The 22,772-nt window shown below is 34.3% G+C and overlaps 1 protein-coding gene across 4 annotated transcripts in view; it reads left to right on the top strand.

Moving 5' to 3' along the window:
- Positions 1 to 22,772, top strand: part of FBXO4 (F-box protein 4) — a 145,678-nt gene that overhangs the window by 9,503 nt on the left and 113,403 nt on the right. For 2 of the 4 annotated variants that reach the window (XM_044232394.1, XM_044232401.1), the window contains 2 exons: positions 3,096 to 3,271; positions 4,223 to 4,760. The exons of the other annotated variants lie outside the window; for them this stretch is intronic. In XM_044232394.1, the coding sequence (XP_044088329.1) occupies positions 3,096 to 3,271; positions 4,223 to 4,312 (266 nt within the window). In that variant the 3' untranslated portion in view covers positions 4,313 to 4,760. Of the gene's footprint in view, positions 1 to 3,095; positions 3,272 to 4,222; positions 4,761 to 22,772 lie in introns of those variants that run through there. 4 annotated transcript variants of the gene reach the window in all.

Here is a 22,772-nt window from a genome sequence, read left to right as displayed (position 1 = left end):
TCTATTCAAATAATTTATGTAGATAACTGGAAAATTTTAGCCTTGTTTTAATTACCCAGATAGTCAAGAGAAAGGTGGGATGAAGTGTTAATTAAGTAGAGTAGTTAAGAACACTCCACATATTCTGAATAATTGCCCTTCACGATGCTATATAGGCATCACATCAGAATATTATTGGGCCACAAACAAGTATTTTAATTTTTCTCCCAAATCTTTTGTGAATAAGTTAAGGCATGAATATATAATATATTGTTCCCACTCAGAACAAGGTAGCAACAGGCTGAAGGGATTTAACGTTTGTGGTGCACTGAAGTTAACCAGAGCAACAAAAGCTAAGTCCAGCTCAACTAATGATTAGTTGGAATCAACCCACAGCGTTAGTGGTCTAACAGGAAAATATATTCTTTTACCTCAATCTCTACTGTTCTTCTACATAAAACATTTAGCATTAAATTAAAAATTATAAGACAAAAAAATCAAAATGAAATGACCCATTTCAAGAGATAAAGCAATCAGTGGAACCATATCCAGAGATATGATATCAAATGTTGGCACTCACAGAAAGGGACATTAAAATAACTATGATTAATCTGTTAAAGGATCTAGTGGAAAAGATGGAAAATATGTGTGAATAGATAGGGATTTTCAGCAGAGAGAAGGATGCTGTGAAAAAGTAAAATGAGAATGCTAAATATGAAAATATAGGAGGTAAACACTTTACATAGTGGATTTATCAGCAAAAGAAACCTTTGGTGAATCTGAAGATAAACTAAAATTATCCAAAGTAAAACACAGAAAAAAAAGAGTAGGAGTGAGGAACAGAGCATCCAAGAACTGGGGGAACCCATCAGGGGTTCCCAACTCAGGGAGCAGTAGACTTTCTCTTAAGAGTCCATATAGTAAATATTTTAGGCATATAATGATCTCTATATGAGATTTCTATCTCTATATGAGATTAGGCATATAATAATCTATATGATCTCTCACAGTTACCCAGTTCTGCTGTTAGAGTGCAAAAGTAGCCATAGACAATTTATAAATGAATAGGCATGGATGTTTAAAAAAAGTATTTATAAAAATAGATCCATAGACCATAGTATGACAATACCTGGTCTAACTCATGTGTAATTGGAGTCCCAAAATATGAAGAAAGAGAACAAGGAAAAAGAAATTTTTGGACCAATAATGACCAAAATTATTTCAAAATTACTGAATGATGACAGGATGCTCAGAGGATTCCAAGTAAATTTTAAAAAATAATGATACACAAATAAAAAATAAATCTAGGTCCATTAGAGCCAACCTGATGAAAACCAACAATAAAGAGATTATCTTGAAGACAGCCAAAGCAAAATGAATCATATATAGAGAGGGCCAAAGATAAGGACAGAGAATTCCTAAAAGAATTGCTGAAGGCAGTTAAGGGAAATCTTTACAGTGTTGCAAAGTGGGGAAAATCTTGTATTCAAAGATATCTTTCAAAATGAAGGTAAAATCAAGACTTTCAGAAAAAACCTGAGAAAGTTAAATATCAGCAGATTTATATTACAAGAAATATTAAAGAAAGCTCTTCAAGGCAGAAGAACATGATACCAGATGGAAAAATGGATCTTTATTAAAAAAAAATTAAGAGCCCTGGGAGGAAAGCAATGTAGCTATAGATAAGATTTTTTTCCTAACTTAATTTTTTTATAATATGTAAAGGAAAAATAGTAAGACTGTATTGTGGGCATATGATTCTTTTAAGTAAGGTATATGATACCAATATAGACAAATGGAAGGGGTCAAATGGAGATAAATTGTTATAAGGTTCTCTAGTACATGAAGTTGTGTAATACTATCTAGAGGTAGACTGCTAGAAGTTAAAAATGTACATTGTAAATCCTTGAGTAACCACTAAAAAAAGTGTGAGAGAGGTACAATTAAATAAGCCATTAGTGAAGATAAAATGGAACTATTAGAAATCTCAATCCAAAGAGGGGGGATAAAGGAACAAAGAACAGATGGGACAAGTCAAAATCTGAGAGGTTATGATTAGATTTAAATGCACCCTGTTGATAATGACATTAAATATTTTTTCATTTTCTGTTGATATATAACAAATTTCCTCCAATCTAGTGGCTTAAAACAACACTCATAGTTCATAGTTCTCAACACTGATAGCTCATAGTTCTGTGTGTCAGAAGTCAGCACAGTATGGCTGGGTTTCCAGCTTGGGGCCTCACAAGTTGAAATCAGGGTCAGATGGGTTGCAGCACTTTCTGGTGGCTCCTGGGAAAAATCTGCTTTCTAACTCACTGAAGTTATTGGCTGAATTCAGTTCCTTACTATTGTAGGAAAGAGGTTACTGTTTTCTTGCCAACCGTCAGCAGGGGCTGATATCATCTTTTAGAAGATACCTTCATTTCTTGCCTTGTGACTCCCTCTTGTCTTCAGATCCACAATGGAGAATCTTTCTCACCAGGAGAACCTCATCTCTTTAAGAGCCTACCTGATTAGGTCAGCATCACTGAGGATGATCACTCATTCTTGAAGTCAGCTGTGTCTTATAATGTAGCCTACTCATGGCAATGATATTTCATCACTGATTCTAGATTCATCCCCTCTAGATTCATATATTATACAAGGGTGTGAGTCATTGGGCATCCTTTTAGAATTTTGACTACCTCACAATATCACTGATTTTACATAGTCCAATGAAAGCCAGAGATTGTTAGTTTGAATAATAGTGCTAGACCCAAGTCTGTGTTTAAATTGTTTAAGCTAGTCTTTCAAGGAAAGGGTGGTGATAGCTATAAAATGTATGAGAGGAAAATACCTATACCAATGTATTTTTGCCTTTAAAATATGGAGACATCTGAATGGTACTGAGACTTTTTTTTTCTCTCTAATTTCACTGAAATACCTATCCTTGAAGGCTACCTAATGTAATTTTATGATAGATCAGTAAATGAAGAGCTGTAAATGAACAACAATAGGGACAGTTTGTTATGCTTGGATCCTGGTAATATTTTTATTTCCTTGTTTTGTTTTTAAGTTTATTTTTAAAATCCTTATAAGTAATGTAAATTAAGGGTTTTGACTACATTCTCTAGGACATGAATGGCAAGATGAATTTTCTCGTATTATGGCAATGACAGATCCAGCTTTTGGATCTTCAGGAAGACCTATGCTGGTTTTATCTTGTATTTCTCAAGCAAATGTAAAAAGAATGCCCTGTTTTTATTTGGCTCATGAGCTGCATCTAAATCATCTAAACCACCCATGGATGGTAAGGTCCTATCTTCTCTGGTGAGGAAAATCGGAAAATCTTATTTTATTTTTTCACTGTTCTCTATTTGATTTTATTCTTTTCTACTCATTCTCTTTAATGAAATAGCATTCTACAGTTGATCTTAATAACCTAAGCAGTGGGAGACTATTGTTTGGTATCAATGTTTCACCTATCATTTGCTCATTACTTGTCTCTTCTATCATAGATATAGTGAGATAGCATTTGGAGATTTTTTTTTTTTTAAGATACCAGTATCACTTTTTCAGCATTAAAATATGCTTTAAGGGTCATCAGAAATAAAAATTTCATCTTATTTTTTCTTGCTTTCCAAATTTTACTTTAATCATGGAATCCTATTCTCAAACTAAACCTTACATGAAGCCCCTAAGTAAAATAAAGGAAAATAAAAATTGGAAATGATTATGCTTAATAAGTTAAAGGATTTTCTTCCTTCCTTCCCATATACCTCCTGTGGAATCCTGAAGACTCTTTGGAACACAGTTGGAAAGCTACTAATAAAGGTGTACCTTCCTAAGTAGTAGGTTAGGAAGAGTGTCAGTCTTAAAATGTACATTTTTGCAATACTGAATATCACATTTATCAGCTGGCTAGCTGAGTTCATTTTAAAATGTTTTAGTTTTCAAAGTGGATCCTTTAGAGCAATTTTTTTTCTAATACATACAAATAAGTCATAGAAATGGTAGTTCTTCCCCTTCCCAAAACTGAATTCCAAGATAAGCAATAAGCCTCATATTGGTAATAATTATAAGTAGAAGATCATATTTTTTTTTTTATCTAAGTTCTCTAGAAAACAAAACAACTGACTCACCCAAAGTTTATTAGGATTTAAAAAATCCTGTTCTTTTTTTAGTATCTAGAAAAACGTTTCTTTTAATAATAAGATTTCGGGCTCAGTTTCTTACAGTGGTCTCTCTTATCTGCTCATAGGTCCAGGATACAGAGGCTGAAACTCTAACTGGTTTTTTGAATGGCATTCAGTGGATTCTGGAAGAAGTAGAATCTAAGCATGCAAGATGAGCCTTCTTTTAGACCTTGGGAACTGAAACCACTTGAAATTTGTTACTAAGGTCATGATGTGGATATTTGCTCAGCTAATTTTGTCCTGCCTTTTTGCAGGTTGGCTTTATATTGGGACAGCTATAACTGCTGTGTTTTTTACATAACTTTTATTTTTTACCTTAAATCAATTACAAGAGAAAAGTTTCAGTGCTAGCATTTAGCCCCTTAATGAAACTTTTAAGACTTTTTTTTATGACGTTTATATTTTCTTTTTTAAAATATTAAATTCTGTGAAGAACAAGTTTGTACTTCTCTCATTCTTTGTGATTTCTAGTTTCAGTTCAAAGGTTGCCCTGGTGGAGAATAGCAAATTTGCTAAGCTTTCTATAGGTTCTTCTCAAGGGTCCCTAACTGGTTATCAAAAAGAAGTTTTTATCTATTTTAAATAAATATACTGCTTAAAGACTGGAATATTCATTGGAATTGCACTTATTGTTATGGTCATACAGCTTCTGTTTTTTTTTTTCCATGAAACAGCAGAAATTAACTTTATATCCTATTTAATACTAATTCGGTGAAAATAATTTTCCTGGAAGTTTTTGCTATTTTACATAACCAAAAGTTCATAAGATTTTTTATTTTATTTATTTATTTATTTATTTCTCAGAGAAAGAGAGAGAGAGAGCACAAGCAGGCAGAGCGGCAGACTGAGGCAGAGGGAGAAGCAGACTCCCTGCTGAGCAAGGAACCTGTTTTGGGATTCGATCTCAGGATCCTGGGATCATGACCTGAGCCAAAGGCAACAGCTTAACCAACTGAGCCACCCAGGTGTCCCAAAAGTTCATAACATTTTAAAGCCAACTTCTATTCTTAGAGAAAACATTCCATAAGACATGATCATAAGACCTTCTCCTCACAAATTGCAGAGGAAATGTTATATTCCTTTCCTGTCTCATTAGAACTGAGGGATTTTAACATTGTAATAAGAGCACAGTATTTGGGTTAGGATTAGAGTTAGAGTTTTAAAAAAAAGTTTAGTAGTACTAAGATACAGCCTACAATCCATGAGTGGGTGCTGCTCCAAAAAAGGGAGTTCCTACACTTGGGTACACTCTTTCAGAACTTGGCTTCAGCAACATGTAGTTGGGGGCAGGATGGAAAATGCTGAAAATCTCCCTCCTGGGAAGATACTTCTCTCACTTAGGGAAGTATTATGGTTCTTCTTCCTTGGCTGCCCCAGTTTAGTTGATAACTTTCTGATTTGAAGGAAGGATGGAGTGAGTGAATCTTGGTTCAAATCCCAGACACTTGATGTTCTTACTGAGTTTTAGTAGATTTTTTTTTTTTGAAAATATTTCTTCATTTTCTGTATGCTTTGGGACCATTTATGGAGACTTTAAATTTTTGTTTTGTTTTGTTTTTTAATAAGTTTCTCCAGTTTCTCTAGGGAGCCATTCCACAGAACCACTCATGTTATTATGCCAAAAGTAGGTCTCCCTGTTTTCTTTTTGTAGTATGTCATCTCGTTCATTCCCGATACTGATATTGGTAATTTATATCTTTTTTCTTCTTGACCAGTCTAACTTAAGTTTTATTGATTTTATTATTCTAAAAAAAAACCATCTTTTGGATTTGCTGATTTATTCTATATCTCATTGATTAATATTCTAATATCCTTCCTGCTTTAAAATTTGTTTTGAATTTTTATTCAATTTTCTCTTTTCTAGTTCTTTAAGGTAGAAATTTAGATAATCAATTCTGTTCTTTTTTCAAAACATTAATTATTTTAAGTAGGCTCCATGCCCACTGAGGAGCCCAGCACAAGGCTTTAATTCACAGCCCTGAGATCAAGATCTGAACTGAGATCAAGAGTCAGGTGCTTAACTGACTGAGCCAACCAGGTGTCACTGTTCCTTTATTTTTTAAAAATAATCATTTAAAGCTATTGATTTCCTCCTAAGCCCTCTTTAGCTTCATGTAAACATTTTGAAATATTATGTATTATTATGCAGTTAAAATATTTTCTAACCCCTTGAGATTACTTTTCAATCCATAGATTATTTAGTATTGTTGTTTTAGTGTTGTTTAATCTGTTAGCTATATATTTTATTGTAATTGATACCTGATTCAGTGTCTCTTTTTAGCAAAGAACATTTAAAAAATTTCAATCTTCAAATTTGTTGAACGTTACTTTCTAGCCCAAGTTATGATCTATTCTGGTAAATATGCCACATGCACTTGAAAGAATTTATATTCTGTAGTTGTTAGGTGGAATATTTTATAGCTATTTATTAGGTAAAAGTAATTGATAATGTTCAGATATTCTATATTGGCTATATGATTTTTTTAAAGATTTTATTTTTAAGTAATCTCTACACCCAACATTGGGGCTTGAACCCACGAACCCAAAATCAAGGATAACTCACTCTGAGCCAGCCAGTTGCCCCATACTTGTTTTTTTCTAGTAGTTTTATCAATTGCCAATAGGCATTAAAATCTTTATGTAGAATTGCCTTTTTTTTTTTTTAAGAATTGCCTATTTTTTAACTGTCAACTTTTGCTTAATGTGTTTGATGATGTTTTTAGGTGCACATACATAGATGACTTATATTTTTCTGATTAGTTAACTCTTATCTCTCATTAATAATATGTCCTTTTTGCTGATAATACTCATTGTTGTAAAATTCATTCTCTAACATTAATATCACCCCTTCGATATTTTAAAAAAATACTGATCTCCTGATATATCCATTCAACCTAAATCTGTCTTTATGTTTTAAGTTTATCTCTTGTAGATAGAATATAGCACATTTTGCCTTTTTCTTTTCCATTCTGGTAATATACTTACATTTTAGTTAGAATGTTTAGATCATTTACATTTAATGTGATTATTGATATGATTGGCTTCAGATCTACCATTTTATTACTTATTTATCCCCTCTTCTCTATTGTTGTTTCTCTTTTCTTTCTATTTTGGATGTTTCATTGTTTTTTGGAAATTGATTTAAGTTTTTCTATTAGTGTTTTTTAGCATGTCTCCTCATTTTTTAGAGGTTGCTATAGTGATTGCAACATATTTCCATAGCTTTTGAAAGTTTTCTTATAGTTAACCTTGTACCCATTTGTGTAATAAGTACAAATGTTGTAACTGTGCAGATTTCATTATTCTTCAAACCACTCTTTGTTATAGCTGTTAAGTGTAGTATACTGCTATATGTTATAAATCTCAGACAACAGTTACAGTTTTTGCTGAAACAGTTCATATCTATTAAAGAGAAGTTAAAAAGAAACATATTACAAAATAATAAATGTGGTCTTTTATTTTTTCAAGATATATAAAATCCTGGGTTGACAATTTTACTTGTTCATCACTTTCAAGATGTTCTTTTGTTTTCTTCTAGCCTCTGTAATTTCTGATAAGAAGTTACTCACCAATTACATCTTTATTCTTTTGTATATAATCGACCTTTTTTTCTCTCTTCTTTCAAATTTACTTTTTATCTTGGTTTTCAGTGGTTTAACTACAGTGTGGCTTGGAAGACCTTGTTTATAATTATCTAGCTCAGGAGTTACTAACTTATTGAATATTGAAATTCGTGTCATTTACCAAGTTTGTGAGATTTGGGGTCATTATTTCTTCAAATGTATTTTCTTCCCTATTCTTTCTTGCTCTCTGGGTCTGTATTGTGTAACAACATGGTTTACACCATTTGTTATTATAAGCTGTCTCTGAGGTTTTGCATTTATTTTTCTTTCTGTTCTTCAGTTTGAATCTTTCAATTGATTAATCTTAAGGTTTTCAAACTCTTTATATTTTGTTAAATCAGTCTTGTGAATTTTTATAATTTATTATTGTATTGGTTTATAATTTCCTTTTGGTTGTCTTTTAAAATTCTATTTTTCTTCTCAGATTTTTTTTTCTTTTTATTTTTTTCACTGAGGCCATACATTCCTGTATATCGCTGAGAACAGTTGTAACAGCTGCTTTAATATCATTGTCTGCTGAGGCACCTGGGTGGCTCAGTTGGTTAAGCATCTCCCTTCTGCTTAGGTCATGATCGCAGGGTCCTGAGTCCATGCTCAGCGGGGAGTCTGCTTCTCCCTCTCCCTCTACACCACCCTCCCCTCACCGCCAGCTTGTGCTTTATCTCCCATTCTTTATCTCAAATAAATGAATAAAATCTTTAAAAAATAAAATAAAATCCTTGTTTGCTTATTCCAAATTTGGAAGTGTTTGTTTCAGTTTTGTTATTATTGTCCTTTTTTTTTTTTTAATTAAAGTAATGAGAGTCAGTTTCTTTTTTTTTTTTGTATCTTGCAGAATTTTGTGTTCTGAAAAATATGAATGTTAAGTTATGGTCTGGCTTCTGCTATTTTTCTCCAGTGTGTGACTTTTTTTTCTTTTGTTTAAACAGTTAACATGGTTAGACGTAAATTGCAAACTCTGTTCCTTGAGCAACAGTTCTACATTCAGTTGATCTTATATTTAAGGAGCAACTTGAGTTGGTTTTTCACACAAAGTTCAATCAAAGATATAGAAAGAGAATTCAGTGATCCCTTTCCTGGCTTTTTCTTTTCTGAGACTCCCTTTTTCCTCTCTAGTGGCTGCAGTTGTCCTCAACAAAATCAGGACATTTTTTTTTTTTTGCTTTTCAGATCTGCTCTCTCTCTCTCTCTCTCTTTTTTTTAACTTTTTTTTTTAAAGATTTTATTTATTTATTTGACAGAGATCACAAGTAGGCAGAAAGGCAGGTAGAGAGAGAGAGGGAAGCAGGCTCCCTGATAAGCAGAGAGCCCCATGCAGGGCTCGATCCCAGGACCCTGGGATCATGACCTGAGCCGAAGGCAGAGGCTTAACCCACTGAGCCACCCTGCTCTTTGTCTTTTGTCAGAATTCCTGTTAGGGGCTCAACAACTTATTTTCACATTTGGAGTTGTTCTACTTTTTTCACATTTGGAGTTCACATTTGGAGTTTGCAATCTAGTATAGCAATCATATTGTCATTAAAAGCTTCAGTGGTCTTTTTCTTATCCCAGCAAAATCTATCTTCTTGTGACAGGTGTGATATTCCACACACAACACCCAGACTAGGCAGTTGGTTCTATAAAAGCAACAGCTCTTTGGTCACCAAAAGAGCCTATTTATCCTTGGAATTTATTTAGACTTTTTGTACCATCTTTGATGGCCTAAAGTATAATTTTCATTTTATTCTGTGTATTCTTGTTGCAGTAACAATCTTTGTGACCTACATTCTATCTGAAAGCAAGCAAAATTCTTAGTGGTTTTTAACGCCTTACGATTTCTCAGATCTGTGTTCATTTATCAGAAGATTTCTAACCTTTTTTTTTCTATTCACGGTAGCTAAACTAAATTGATCATGATTTTGCACTGTGAAGACTTCTCATGTCTCATTTTCCCCTTAATTTTCAGTATTAGTTCATTTTTACTATATAGTATGATGACTTTTTACTGTTTATTTTTCTTTCATTGGAAGTATGTTTGCCTTCATATTCTTTGAGCATTGGTAGAAGACTATCTGTTTTTTCTTGTGTTTTCTGTAATTTATAATTTGTTAAGGAAGTTACTGCATTTTATGGTGAATATGTGTTCGTAGCCATTACTTCTTCACTGTAAATTGGGTCCTTTAACATTACAAAGTAAACTTTTTGTCTAATATAATATTTCCAAGCCATGAAATGCTGGTATTTCTTATTCACTTGTATTTACCAAGTCTAGCTTTTCTGAATCCGTTTGTTTTAAGTGGGTCGGTTTATTTAACAGTTAGGTTTTGCTACATGAGCCAATATGAAAATGTTTTTTATTTAATAGGTGAGTTAAATTCATTTTTATTTATTGATATGATTATTATATATTTAAGTAATATTTATATATTTACTGTGTGTTATGTATTTGTTGCATTTCTTTTTCTATGTTTGTATATTTTTATGTTCCTTATCTTAATACTTTGAATATTATATGATATATATAAAATATGTATTTGTATGTTCTGTGTTTGTTTTTGTTCTTAGGTTATCTTTGTGCTAATACCTGCATTAATAACCATTTCATTATTTAGATTTTTTCCCCTTTTCTATTATTTTCTTGCTGATCCTTTTTACCTTGCTCTTTATTTTATTTAAATTATTTTTTGTTCTGATTTTTGCTTGTGTCCCATATTATATTCTCAGTCTAATGTGTTGTTACTTGAATGTCTTCCAATTTTGTGTCTGTTTTGTTGGTTTTTTTTTATTTTCAGTTTTGTTCCTGAGTTCAGTTGGCTCTCATTTTACAGCTTCTTATTTTTATGTTAATTTTTATTTTGCACTTTTAAATATATTCTTTGAGTTTTTTCACATCACCAAATACTTGTTTAAGGATTTTTAATTTTTTTTTAAGATTTTATTTATTTATTTGACAGATAGAGATCACAAATAGGAAGAGAGGCAGGTGGGAGTGGTTGGGAAGCAGTCTTCTTGCTGAGCAGAGAGCCCGATGTGGGGCTTGATCCCGAGACCCTGGGATCACGACCTGAGCTGAAGGCAGAGGTTTTAACCCACTGAGCCACCCAGGTGCCCCAGGGATTTTTAATTTAAATGACATATTTTTCTGTGCTTTGTTTTGGGGGGAATCATTTTCATCATCTGAAATGTTTCTCTTTCCATATTTTGGTTTTTTAATACAAGAACTTAAGTATGGATGATGTCTTCCTTTTTCTGTTAATTTTGGTATATCTTACATTTTCCTATGCCAGCAATAACAATTGTAAGGAGAAAAGGAAGTTTGGTGGCTTTTTAGATTTCTTAGTGCAAGAGTCCCCTCTTGTTGGTATGATGAACTACAGGTTATTTAATTAATGTCCGCATTTTTTGTGGGAATAGGAGAGAGGATACTGATGTCTTCTGATGTTTCCATTTTCTTTTGTTTTTTATAAAATCTTTGTTTTCTACTACTCATTTCCTCCTTTCTCCTTATCCCCCAAATCCATGGGGATCCAAAGCCATTCTTCCTTCTAAGTTTTTATACTCTTCTGGAGAAGGGATACAACTCCCAGTATGGTTTCATCCACTTTCATGGTCCTCCTTCTCAATTCCCCATAACCAGAACTCTGAACATCCAGATATCAGATTTATTTTCTGTCAAGAGATAGTGGGACTCTATCTTTTGGATAGAGATAAAATCTTTCCTTTGAAATAATCATCTGTCAACCCTTCAGCCATTACTCAGGAGTTGGAGCTTCAAGTCACCCTCCCCTCATTTGATCACTTTCTTTATCAAAGGTGCAAACTTCTCAGGTTCATAGTTTTATATAATATATTTACCAGCTTAACTTGAGGATATTATTACCATTGGAAGAAGCTAACAAACCAATTCAAAATTTCACTTAGAACAATGTACTTTTCTGTGTCCAAATACAATGACTTATGTAAAGAAATAAAGGAAAATTGAAAATGGGAACAAAACATGCTTTAAAATTTTGCTTTTGGCAAAGGACAATTATTAACTGGCTTATCCACAAATAGGGAGTACTTGTTCTGACTGGAAGAACAGTTAATGTGTCTAAATATTTCTAACCAAATGTAGCAAATAAAATGTAGAATAGCCTGAATGAATATGAATATTTATGAATCTTAATTAGGAGACCAGTGCTGTAAAGTGAATGCTAATGAATTAAGAGAGCACTGCTTTGCTTATTATACTCATTTATGTGGCACCGACAGGGTTATGCTTTTTTATGCAATGATGCAAGTAAATCCAGGGTTGCTAAAGATTTTCAGTACTGAGCACAGTATTCTTAGAGGGTTCAAATAGAAAGGAGAATGTGTTGAAATGGAGTGGGCCAGTGAAGTTGAGAAGGTAGAGGGAGCACAGGGTTGATAAGAATTTTCTTAGTGGGGCACCTGGGTGGCTCAGTGGGTTAAAGCCTCTGCCTTTGGCTCAGGTCATGATCCCAGGGTCCTGGGATCGAGCCCCACGTCAGGCTCTCTGCTCAGTGGGGAGTCTGCTTCCTCCCCTCTCTCTCTGCCTGCCTCTCTGCCTGCTTGTGATCTCTTTCAAATAAACAAAATCTTAAAAAAATTTTTTTTTTCTTAGCAACTTTGGTGGTAGCTATTGGTGAAAACCCAAAATGGGACTTAATGAAGCTAAATGGTGCATTTCCATATATCACTTTACCACCATCACTTCCATGTGTTCTCATATCTTTATTGAAGAGCAAAGAAATAATACTGAAGAGTTGGGTACAGAAAGAAATATAAACTTAGGCTAGAGGATAAAGTTTAAGCAGAAACAAAAAAAAGTCTGCTACTCTGCTAGTTTGGGACCATGGGAGCAAAATTACTACCAAATATCAATAAGTAACACTACTGCTTACTTTAGGAATCAAGGTAATAATATAGAAAATACCTTATATTTGTGCGTGACTTTCTAATGTATCTACCACATTCCTCATATTATCTCACTAAGTCTATAGAGAAACTGTATACACAGAAGGCAAGATTCATGAAGATTAAGTGATTTGTCCATTGACACCCAGATAGTAAGTGACAGAGACAGTACTAACACTCGGGTATTCAGTAGTCCGTGGAACACAGCATACTGAGAAAGTGTAATGCAATTCATTGTTATCCTCAATATTCAAATACTTCTTAGACTTGTGGTTTTATACTTGTTGAGCTAGGTTAATAAAAATTTTAAGTATGTGCAACACATACATGCTTGCATGTACAAGTGCTCACACATACATGTCTGTGAATACATAATACAGATACCCATTCCCATGCACATGTGATGTATTTCTTACCTATACAGCTTCCACTAAAATGTAAGCTCTGAAAGGGTAAGGATTTTAATTTCTTTTAGTCATTGTCCTGACACCAACACCCAAAAGAATCACTAGTACATGATGGGTGATCAATTAACATTTTTTAAATACAAGAATAATCTACTGGTATGTTAATAATTATAATCATTTTGCAAATCATGTTTATGTATATTTGCTACATCATTTAAGAATAGTCTTTCTTAAATAAAACTAAAGCATGTAACCTGTGGATCAGGTTAGGCATATGTAAATTGGGTAGTGCATATGTGTGCTGAACAATAGGGAAGGATGGAAAGAACAAATAGGCACTTAACATTCATGAGGCATGAAATATTCAACAGTTATATACTTAAATTGACAATCCATTATTGATATCCAGTCTGGCCACAAGTGTCCTTTGCTGGGGCTGCCCGGGGGTTATTAGCAAGCTCTTGACCAGGAATATTGCTCCTACATCTCTAAGTGATCAAGTGTGTACAGGCTCCAGATACCTGTCATCTGCTGAGTTGCCTTTCTTGCCTTTAACTCTGGTCGTTAGAACTGCATTGTAAGCCGAGAAGGCTGATGTAACAGAGAATGAGAGGGGAAGAACAAGCCAGCAAGTGAGAGGGGAGTGAGGGGAAGAAAGAGAAGTTGGGAGAGGGAGGTGAGGGGAGAGAGACATAAAAAAAGAGAACATATGAACATTGTATAGCACAGGATTATCCTGCTTGAACCCTGTTCTACGTATATTTACCAACTTTATTTCTTTCTCCTTGCTTCTTTTTTAAAAAAAAAATGATTTTCATTCCAGTATAGTTAGCATACAGTGTTCTATTAGTTTTGGGTATACAATATAGCAATTCAACAGCTCCATGTATTACTCACTGCTTACCAAGGTAAGGTACTCTTAATCCCCTTCACCTACTTGATCCATTCCCTTTTACCCCCCCCCCACCTCCTCTCTGGTAACCCTCTGTTTGTTCTCTGTAGTTAACAGATTGTTTTTTGGTTTGTCTCTCTCTTTTATCCCCCTTTGTTCCCTGTTCTGTTTCTTAAATTCCACATATAAGTGAAATCATATGGTATTTGTCTTTCTCTGACTGGCTTATTTTGCTTGGCATTATGCTTTCTCATTTCATCCATATTGTTGCAGATGGCAGGATTTTTTATTTTTTATGACTTAATATTCTATTGTATATATATATATATACCATATGTTTATCCATTCATCTCCTGATGGACATTTGAGATGCTTCCATAGTTTGGTTATTGTAAGTAATGTTGCAATAAACATAGGGGTGCACATATCCTTTCAAATTAGTGTTTTTGTGTTCTTTGGGTAATACCCAGTGGTACAATTACTAGATCATAGGGTAGTTCTATTTTTAATTTTTTGACGAGCCTCCGTACTATTTTCCACAGTGGCTGCAATAGTTTACATTCCCACAAACAATGCATGAGAGTTCCTTTTTCTGCACATCCTTACCAACACTTGTTGTTTCTTGGATTTTTTATTTTAGCCATTCTGACACGTTCAGTGAGGTCATATCTCATTATTGTTTTGACTTGTATTTCCCTGCTGATGAGTGATGTTGAGTATCTTTTCATGTGTCTGTTGGCCATCTGTGTCTTCTTTGGAAAAATGTCTTTTCATGTCTTCTGTCCATTTCTTAACTAGATTGTTTATTTTTTGGCTGTAGAGTTTTTTAAGTTCTTTATATATTTTGAAGACAAACCCTTTAACAGATTATATCCTTTGCACTTATCTTCTCCCATTCTGTAGGTTTCCTTTTAGCTTTGTTGATTATTTGCTTCACTGAGCAGAAGCTTTTTATTTTGAAGAAGTGGCAGTAGTTTGTTTTTGCTTTTGCTTCCTTGCCTCAGGAGATGTATTGTGAAAGTAGTTTCTATGGGTGGTGTCAAAGAGGCTATTGCCTGTTTCTCTTCTAGGATTTTTATGGCTTCAGGTTTCACAATTACATCTTTAATCCATTCTGAATTTATTTTGTGTTTGGTCTAAGAAAGTGGTCCAGTTTCATTTCTTTGCATGTTGCTGTCCAGTTTTCCGAGAACTATTTCTTTTTTCCCATTGGATATTCTTTCCTTCATCATCAAAGATTAATTGACTACATAGTTGTAGGTTTATTTCTGGGTTTTCTATTCTGTTCTATTGATCTATGTGTCTATTTTTGTACCAGTATCAAGGTGTTTTGATCACTATAGCTTTGAAATATAATTTGAAGTCTGGAATTGTGATGCCTCCAACTTTGCTTTTCATTTTCAAGATTGCTTTATCTGTGTCTTTTGTGGTTCCATGCAAATTTTAGGAGTGTTTATTCTAGCTCTGTGAAAAATGCTCTTGGTAGTTTGATAAGGATTACTTTAAATATGTCCCTTTTACAACTGCACCTATAACAGTAAGATACGTAGGAATAAACCTGACCAAAGAGGTGAAAGACTTGCAGTCTGAAAACTATAAAACACTGATGAAAGAAATTGAAGATGACACAAAGAATTGGAAAGACATTCCCTGCTCATGGATTGGAGGAACAAATATTGTTAAAATGTCTATACTACCCAAAACATATAGTGTATTTTTAATTTTATTTATGGTGTTTTTCATTTCTGACTGGTTCTTTTTTATGTTTTCTATCTCTTTGTTAAGGGTCTCACTGATGTCTCCACTTTTTTCCAAAGTCCAGTAATATCTTTATGATCATTACTTTAAGTTCTCTGTCAGGGATATTATTTATATCTGTTTCGCTTAGTTCTGTTGCTGTCCTTTTGTCCTGTTCTTTCATTTGGGACATAATCCTATGTGTTCTCATTTTGTCTAACACTCTATGTCTGTCTGTCTTTGTTAAGGAGGTCAGCTACATTTCCTGCTCTTGAAAGTAAAGACCTTATAAAGAAGAGTGCCTTGCAGAGCAATGTACTCTGTTCAGTATAACTGGGCACTTTAGCTAAAGCTATGTATGTTGTTTGTACCCAGCTGTTGTGTCCTGGCTGCTTTTTCTTTCAGCCCAGTTGTCTTTAGAGTCTGTCTTTGCCTGTTGTGGGTACTGTCTGGTCCTCAACCAGAGCAGAGTGGACAATTTTAACAAAGTGCACCTTGGGCTTCCACAGGGCCCACCACTGCCACCACCACCAGTGGGACAGAGGCTCTGAAAATGTGGGTCAGGAGAGGCAGCAATGGCAAGGTTTGCAGCAGTCTTCTGGGGGAGAGTGCCCACAGAAGCTAGACTGAGGCAGGGGTTACTTTGATCAACCAAAGTGCAGGCGGGCAGGACTTAGTCTAAGCCAGCTAGGTAGTGAATGTGGGTGCTGTGCTGGCTCCTGCAGGTGGCCATGTGTTTATGCTGGGGAGTGGAGAGGCAGATGGCCCCTGCCAGCTTCTTTGTTCCTGGAGAAGTCCCTCCATGCACACTGCCTCTTTGGGACATGCCCTGAAGTGCATAGATAATTCTGTTTCTTACCCTTTTCACATCTGCAACTCCCTTCCCCAACTTTGTGAATAGCCAAAGTTTCACTTCCTACCATGTGTCTTCTCTTCATACTCTCTTCCATGTGGCTTCTTCCCTACCTTAGGTTGTGGAGTTTGTCCTGCCAGTCTTCAGGTCATTTTCTGTGTTATTTACACTGATGTGAGTATTCTCTAGTTTTATCTGTGGGACGAAGTGAGCTTAGGTTCCTCTTACTCTGCCATCTTGGCTCCTTGGTTTTGCTTTACTAGACTCAAACATAGTTGAGAGATACAGGATTAAACTGCTTGACTTTAAAAAATATTTAAGAGATTGGGGAGGGTATGTGCTATGGTGAGTGCTGTGAAGTGTGTAAACCTGGCGATTCACAGACCTGTACCCCTGGGGATAAAAGTATATGTTTATAAAAAATAAAAAATTATAAAAATATATTTAAGAGAATATTTAAAATGTGCTGTTATTTTTCAAAAGTGGGAAATTCAAAAATTTTTTGAGGAGTAAACATTTCAGGAATGCTGTTAATATATTTTTATTATGAGAAATGGAAGCAATAGAAAAATATTCTATCATGAACGTCATGAAATCCCCTTTTTCTTTCTATTTCATTGGAGTACAACATGTAGCATGGGTTTCAAATTAAGATGTTTAGTCATTGGAGCTTTATAACCATTCTCCTCAAAACAGTAGCCCCTGAACCTTGCACTGAATCATCTAAACATAATACATCATCCACATCTAGCCAACACCTGTCTCCTAAATTTTGAGTAAAATGATTTAGTTATTTGAACACCAGCTGGTAGCCTGATCTCTATACTGAAAGTAATAGAAGGATTTATAGGCTACTCATGTTGCCTTTTTTCACTGTACTTAGGAAGATAGGATGTTACTTTATATTTTAATCACTTCATAGTAATTGATTGTGGTAAACAACATTTGTCTGAAGTGAAGGAGGGATGTCTGAAAGAGAGACATCAGAGATTAACTTTAGTTAAAAGTACATTTCCAGCTGAAAACTAAAATGTAGACACTTAGTATGAAATTGATATGTGTGTGTGTGTGTATGTGCGTGTGTGTGTGTGTGTGTGTTGTATATGTTTGTGTTTCTTTAGTTGTAGAGAAATTCTAGAGAAAGTAGGCAAGGCTACCTTACCTAGCGGAAAGAAAGTTTGCAAATTTGAAAAAAGTTTGGTATATAAAAGGGCTTTTAGACATTTTATGCTATCCCTTTCTTGCCCAGAGTAGAAACTAATCACAGGGAATGCAGGAACTTACCTTTAGGACAAGTCAGGTCAGAGAAGAATTTCAAAATGGAAAATGAAGTAGGTAAATGGGGCGAATATCATAGGGTCAATGTCTTTTCATATGCCTTTCTTTCTGTGCATGAGCCCCTACTTATGGATAGTTTCGCTCTCTCCACAGTTCATACTGTATTCTAAATTTGACATCATACAGGAATGAAAAGGATTTTTACTTGGTTGGATCTCAAAGGAAAAGCATTTCGGTCATAAAATACAGAATACATGGAGTTAGAACATTTAAAATCGCATGATACAAAGATTTCTGTTACTAGTCAAGATGGAGGGTAATTTAGAAAGAGAAGATTTACTTTCCTGTCTAAGTAACAAAAAAAATGAATAAAATATATGGAAGAACAGTTTTCTAGACATCGAACATTAGGCAATGAAGAATAGTGATTCCCTTCACTGTATAAACAAATGAGATGAGATCTATAATTTCCCCAGCTTATTGCCTGTGGATTTCCTAGGCCACAAGAGAGAGAGAACCTAGACAAAGCCTGGTGGTCTCCCTGAGTCGAGAAGATAAAGAAGGGAATCTGGGAAGGGCAACCAAGCCAGAGTTCATAGGAAGAGTATCACGGAGGAGTGAGTTATGCAGAAAGAGGGAGGAAAATCTCTGGAGATCTGCAGAGTCCTCTACATGTTTTCAGCTCTGTACTGATAAGTGCATGAGGTGAAGAAACTGCTTGAGGCTGGAGAAAGAACCACCAGAATGGATTAGAGGGAACAATAACAGGGGCTTACAGAAGATGTCAGCCAATGTGGGAAACCTTATAATCCTGGAATCAGGGTAGAATTCTCAGAAGTGTTTTTTGCCTCAATAGTAGCAAAATCAACCCTTAACTAAATGTTGTTCTGGTTCCTCCTCATAACACTCATAAGCAAGACCTTACTGTTTCTAAGTAACTTAACAGCATTCCAGAAGAAAGCTCAAGAATATTTACAGAAATGCAAAAATATAGGGTATCCAACAAGATAAAATTCATAATATCTAGCATCCAATCAAAAATTATCAGCATGCAATGAAGCAAAGTATTATCCATATGAAGATGAAAAATAATCTATTAAACCAACCCAGATTTGGCACAAAGACAGAATTAGTAAACCAGGACAGTAAATAATTACTATAATTACAACTCCTATTTCAAGAAGCTGGAAATATTATGCATGTTAAATAAAGACCAAAAAAATGTTATAAAGACCTAAATTGGACTTGCAGAGATGAAAACTATAGTGTGTGAAATGAAAAGTATAATAGGTGGGATTCATGATAGATTAGACATTGCAGAAGGAATTACTGAACTTGAAGACACAGCAATCAAAACTATACAGATGAAACAGAGAAAAATTACTGAAAAAGCCCCATAGAGCATTAGTGCTTAATACTTCTTGTGGTGCAGGTCTATGGGAGGTAAGATGAATCCTTTCAGTTTTTGCTTCCTTCCAAGTATGTTTCTTTTGACTTCATTTTTAAAGAACATTTTTCCTGGATATAGAATTCTAGATGAATAGTTTTTCTTTTTTCTCTAAGAGCTTTAAGGTGCCACTCCATTGCTCACCCCCTTTGTTTTTTTCTGATAAGATGTCAGCCGTCACTCTCATCATTGTTCATTGTATGAAATATTTCTTTTCTTCTTCTGATTTCAGGATTTTATCTTTACTCTTTAGATTTCAGCAGTATGATTATGATAAGGCTAGGTATGGTTTTCTTTTTATTTACTTTCCTTGGATTTCTCTGAACCTCTCAGGTCCATATGTTGATATCCTCCATCAGTTTTGGAAAATTGTTACTCATTATCTCTTCTGATACTACTTCTCTGTTTTATTGTTGTTTTTGTGGTGGGACTCCAGATACACAAATGTTAGCCTATTTAATATTGTTTCACGGTTATTGGATGTTCTTATCACCCTTCTTTTAAAAATATTTTCTCTTTGTGTTTTAAATTGGGTAATTTTAGTTTCAATTTTCAATCCAAATTCACTGATTCATGTGATATGTTCATTATGCTAATGAGTCTGTCAAAATAATTCTTTATCTTATATTTTATTTTTCATTTTTAGATTACCATCTGGCTCCTTTTTATAGTTTTCATCCTTATTCTGTGGTTCCCCATTTGTTCACACCTACTATCTACCTTTTCCATGAGATTTTTAATATATTTATTATTATTATTATCTTGAAGTCCCCTTTTGATAATTCTAGCACTTGGACTGTCTTTGGATCAGGTTTTAATTGACTCTTGTCTCTCTTGAGAACAAGTCACTTTTTTTTTTTTCTGTGATTGATGGTTTGATATTGATAATAGTACAATAGAAGCTGAAGAAAATAATATTTACATCCAACAAAGGGTATCTTCCTTTGGTCAGACCACTAAAAAGAGGAGATGAAATTTAAGGAGATAAGTCAATATCATCTATAATTGAGTTGGATCTGGACTGGTCTCCTTCTTTAGTTGGATTTATTTCACTGCAGACTTCAAATAATTTGTGCAAGGGATCAGAATTTTCTTTTTAATCAGACTTGGGTCCCGAGTGTCTGGAGGATTTGTTTCCATTCTCCTGCTTTGCTTTCAGCCTTCTGCAGATCCTGGTTGTCTGCGTCTCAGAGGGGTGTGTGTCCGCATTCTTGCCTCTACCCCAGCCCAATCAGTCATTGTGTGTTACTCACTGAAGACCCCAAGTACCTAAGGGGTTCAGTTCATTTCTCCTTTGCTGCTTCCAGACTGCAATAAATCCCCTGTGCTTACACTTCAGAGGAGAGTCCCTTTCATCTTTCCTGCCCCTCTCCAATTATAAGTTATCACTGTCTCTTACTTAGTGTTGGGCCCTGAGAACTTAAAGAACGTGTTTCAGTTCTCCTTTCCTGCCTTCAGAGTTCATGAGGTTCTGTACACTGTACCTCAGAGGAGAAGATCTCTCTCAGCAATCCTGCCCCTTTTCCACTGAAGTTAGGTGACTGCTGCCTTTTATCACCATAAAGCCTGAGTGCTTGAAAGTCTCTCTTAGCATTCTTACACCAACCCCAAGGTTTTCATGGCCACTCTGTGAAGGCCCATGAGAAAATATTGGTAGATGGGCATGGTCTGTGTCTTAAGGATTCTCGACCATCATGACAGGCCACACTTGGTCTACAAATTTGTTTTAGAAGTTCAGCAGTTTTCCTTTTACTTACTTCTCTGACAGCTTTTTCCTTTCCCACTGCTTCACCAAGGATGAAAGAAACTGTCGGGTCTCTTCACTGCAGAGAGGGGTCTGTAACTTTCTAAGTTTTATTCATTAGGTATTTTCCCCCATATTTAGGTCTCTGATGAATTTTAATAAACCGTGATTTTATTGGTTATCTGGCTTGTTATTGTTACGGTAGGAATGGCATTCTTTTTGTAACTTTCTACATTCTAAGCAGAAGCTGACACCTGGCATTTACATATACATGATTATTTTCCCATTATATATATAAAGGGAATATATATTTATTTTCCCTTTATATTATATATTTATATATAATATTATTTATATATAAATATAAAGGGGAAATAATATATAATAAAATAGATATATTTTATATATATACATGTAAACATATACATAATTGTTTGACAAAAGTTACTGTTACTGACAAAATTTTTTTTAGAATTCCTCTTTCAGAATTTCCTTTGAATACCCCCAGTAATAGAAAATCTTTAGCTCTAAAAGTCATATCTGCTCTAAAATAAAAGTGACATTCAAAATTAAGTTCATAAATAATGCTGACAATGAAATTTAGCAATGTTTTTAGTAAAGACATTGTAATTATAAAATAGACTGTCTTATCTATCTTTTAAACAACTTTGAAGGCAATTTTATACAAGCAGTTCAAAATTGATTTTGAATGATAACAGCATCATTGAAATATGAAAACTGTTTCTAATGATGGCTGCTTAATTATAGGATACTAATTTAAACCAAGTATTGAGGAACATGAATTTTAAATTCATTTTTATTGTTCATATATCTAGCTTTGAACCTGTTTTTAAAATTACTTTGAAATATTTCAAACTTTAGTTCTTGTACTCTGATTAATGCAATTCAATGGAAAGTATATAGCTTATCATTTTATGATTTTCTTTTTAAATACAAAAAGAGGTTAATTTTAAGTTTACTTGAAAACATATCATAACACATCTTTAGTTTGTTTACATCTAATTTCAAAAGAAGTGTTTTAAGGGAAGGATAGATACCTTTCATTCATGAAAACAAAAATGGTAATGGATTACCACAGAAAAGTACTCATTTATGGGATCAGATGTGGCCACAGTTCCCAGCAGAGGGCAGCACTCCATGGGAAATCACGTCTTTAGGGGAATGCTTCTGAACTTTTTTTGGTTTGTTTTACCTCAAGTGCCAGAGTCTGGTCAAACTGTTGACAAACATTTATGGGATTTTATTTGTTGTGTTTTAAAAAGTTAAGAAATTGTGAAGCACTTTCTTTGAGGCTGAATATTCTGACTAGTTGCTTATTTGATTTTTTCCTCCTGTCACATGCCAAAATTTAAGGACATGTAATACAATGAAAATACAGAAAGGGAAATTAGAGAATCGATTCCATTTACTATAGCACCAAGAACCATAAGATACCTGGGAATAAACCTAACTAAAGAGGTAAAGGATCTATACTTGAGGAACTATAGAACACTCATGAAAGAAATTGAAGAAGACACAAAAAGATGGAAGACCATTCCATGCTCTTGGATCGGAAGAATAAACATCGTTAAAATGTCTATACTGCCTAGAGCAATCTATACTTTTAATGCCATTCCGATCAAAATTCCACTGGCATTCTTCAAAGAGCTGGAGCAAATAATCCTAAAATTTGTATGGAATCAGAAGAGACCCCGAATCGCTAAGGAAATGTTGA

The sequence above is a fragment of the Neovison vison genome, chromosome 1, assembly GCF_020171115.1.
Source record: "Neovison vison isolate M4711 chromosome 1, ASM_NN_V1, whole genome shotgun sequence".
Classification (NCBI taxonomy): Eukaryota; Metazoa; Chordata; class Mammalia; order Carnivora; family Mustelidae; genus Neogale; species Neogale vison.
The sequence above is the reverse complement of the archived record's forward strand: the minus strand, read 5'-3'. Positions and strand labels throughout refer to the sequence as shown.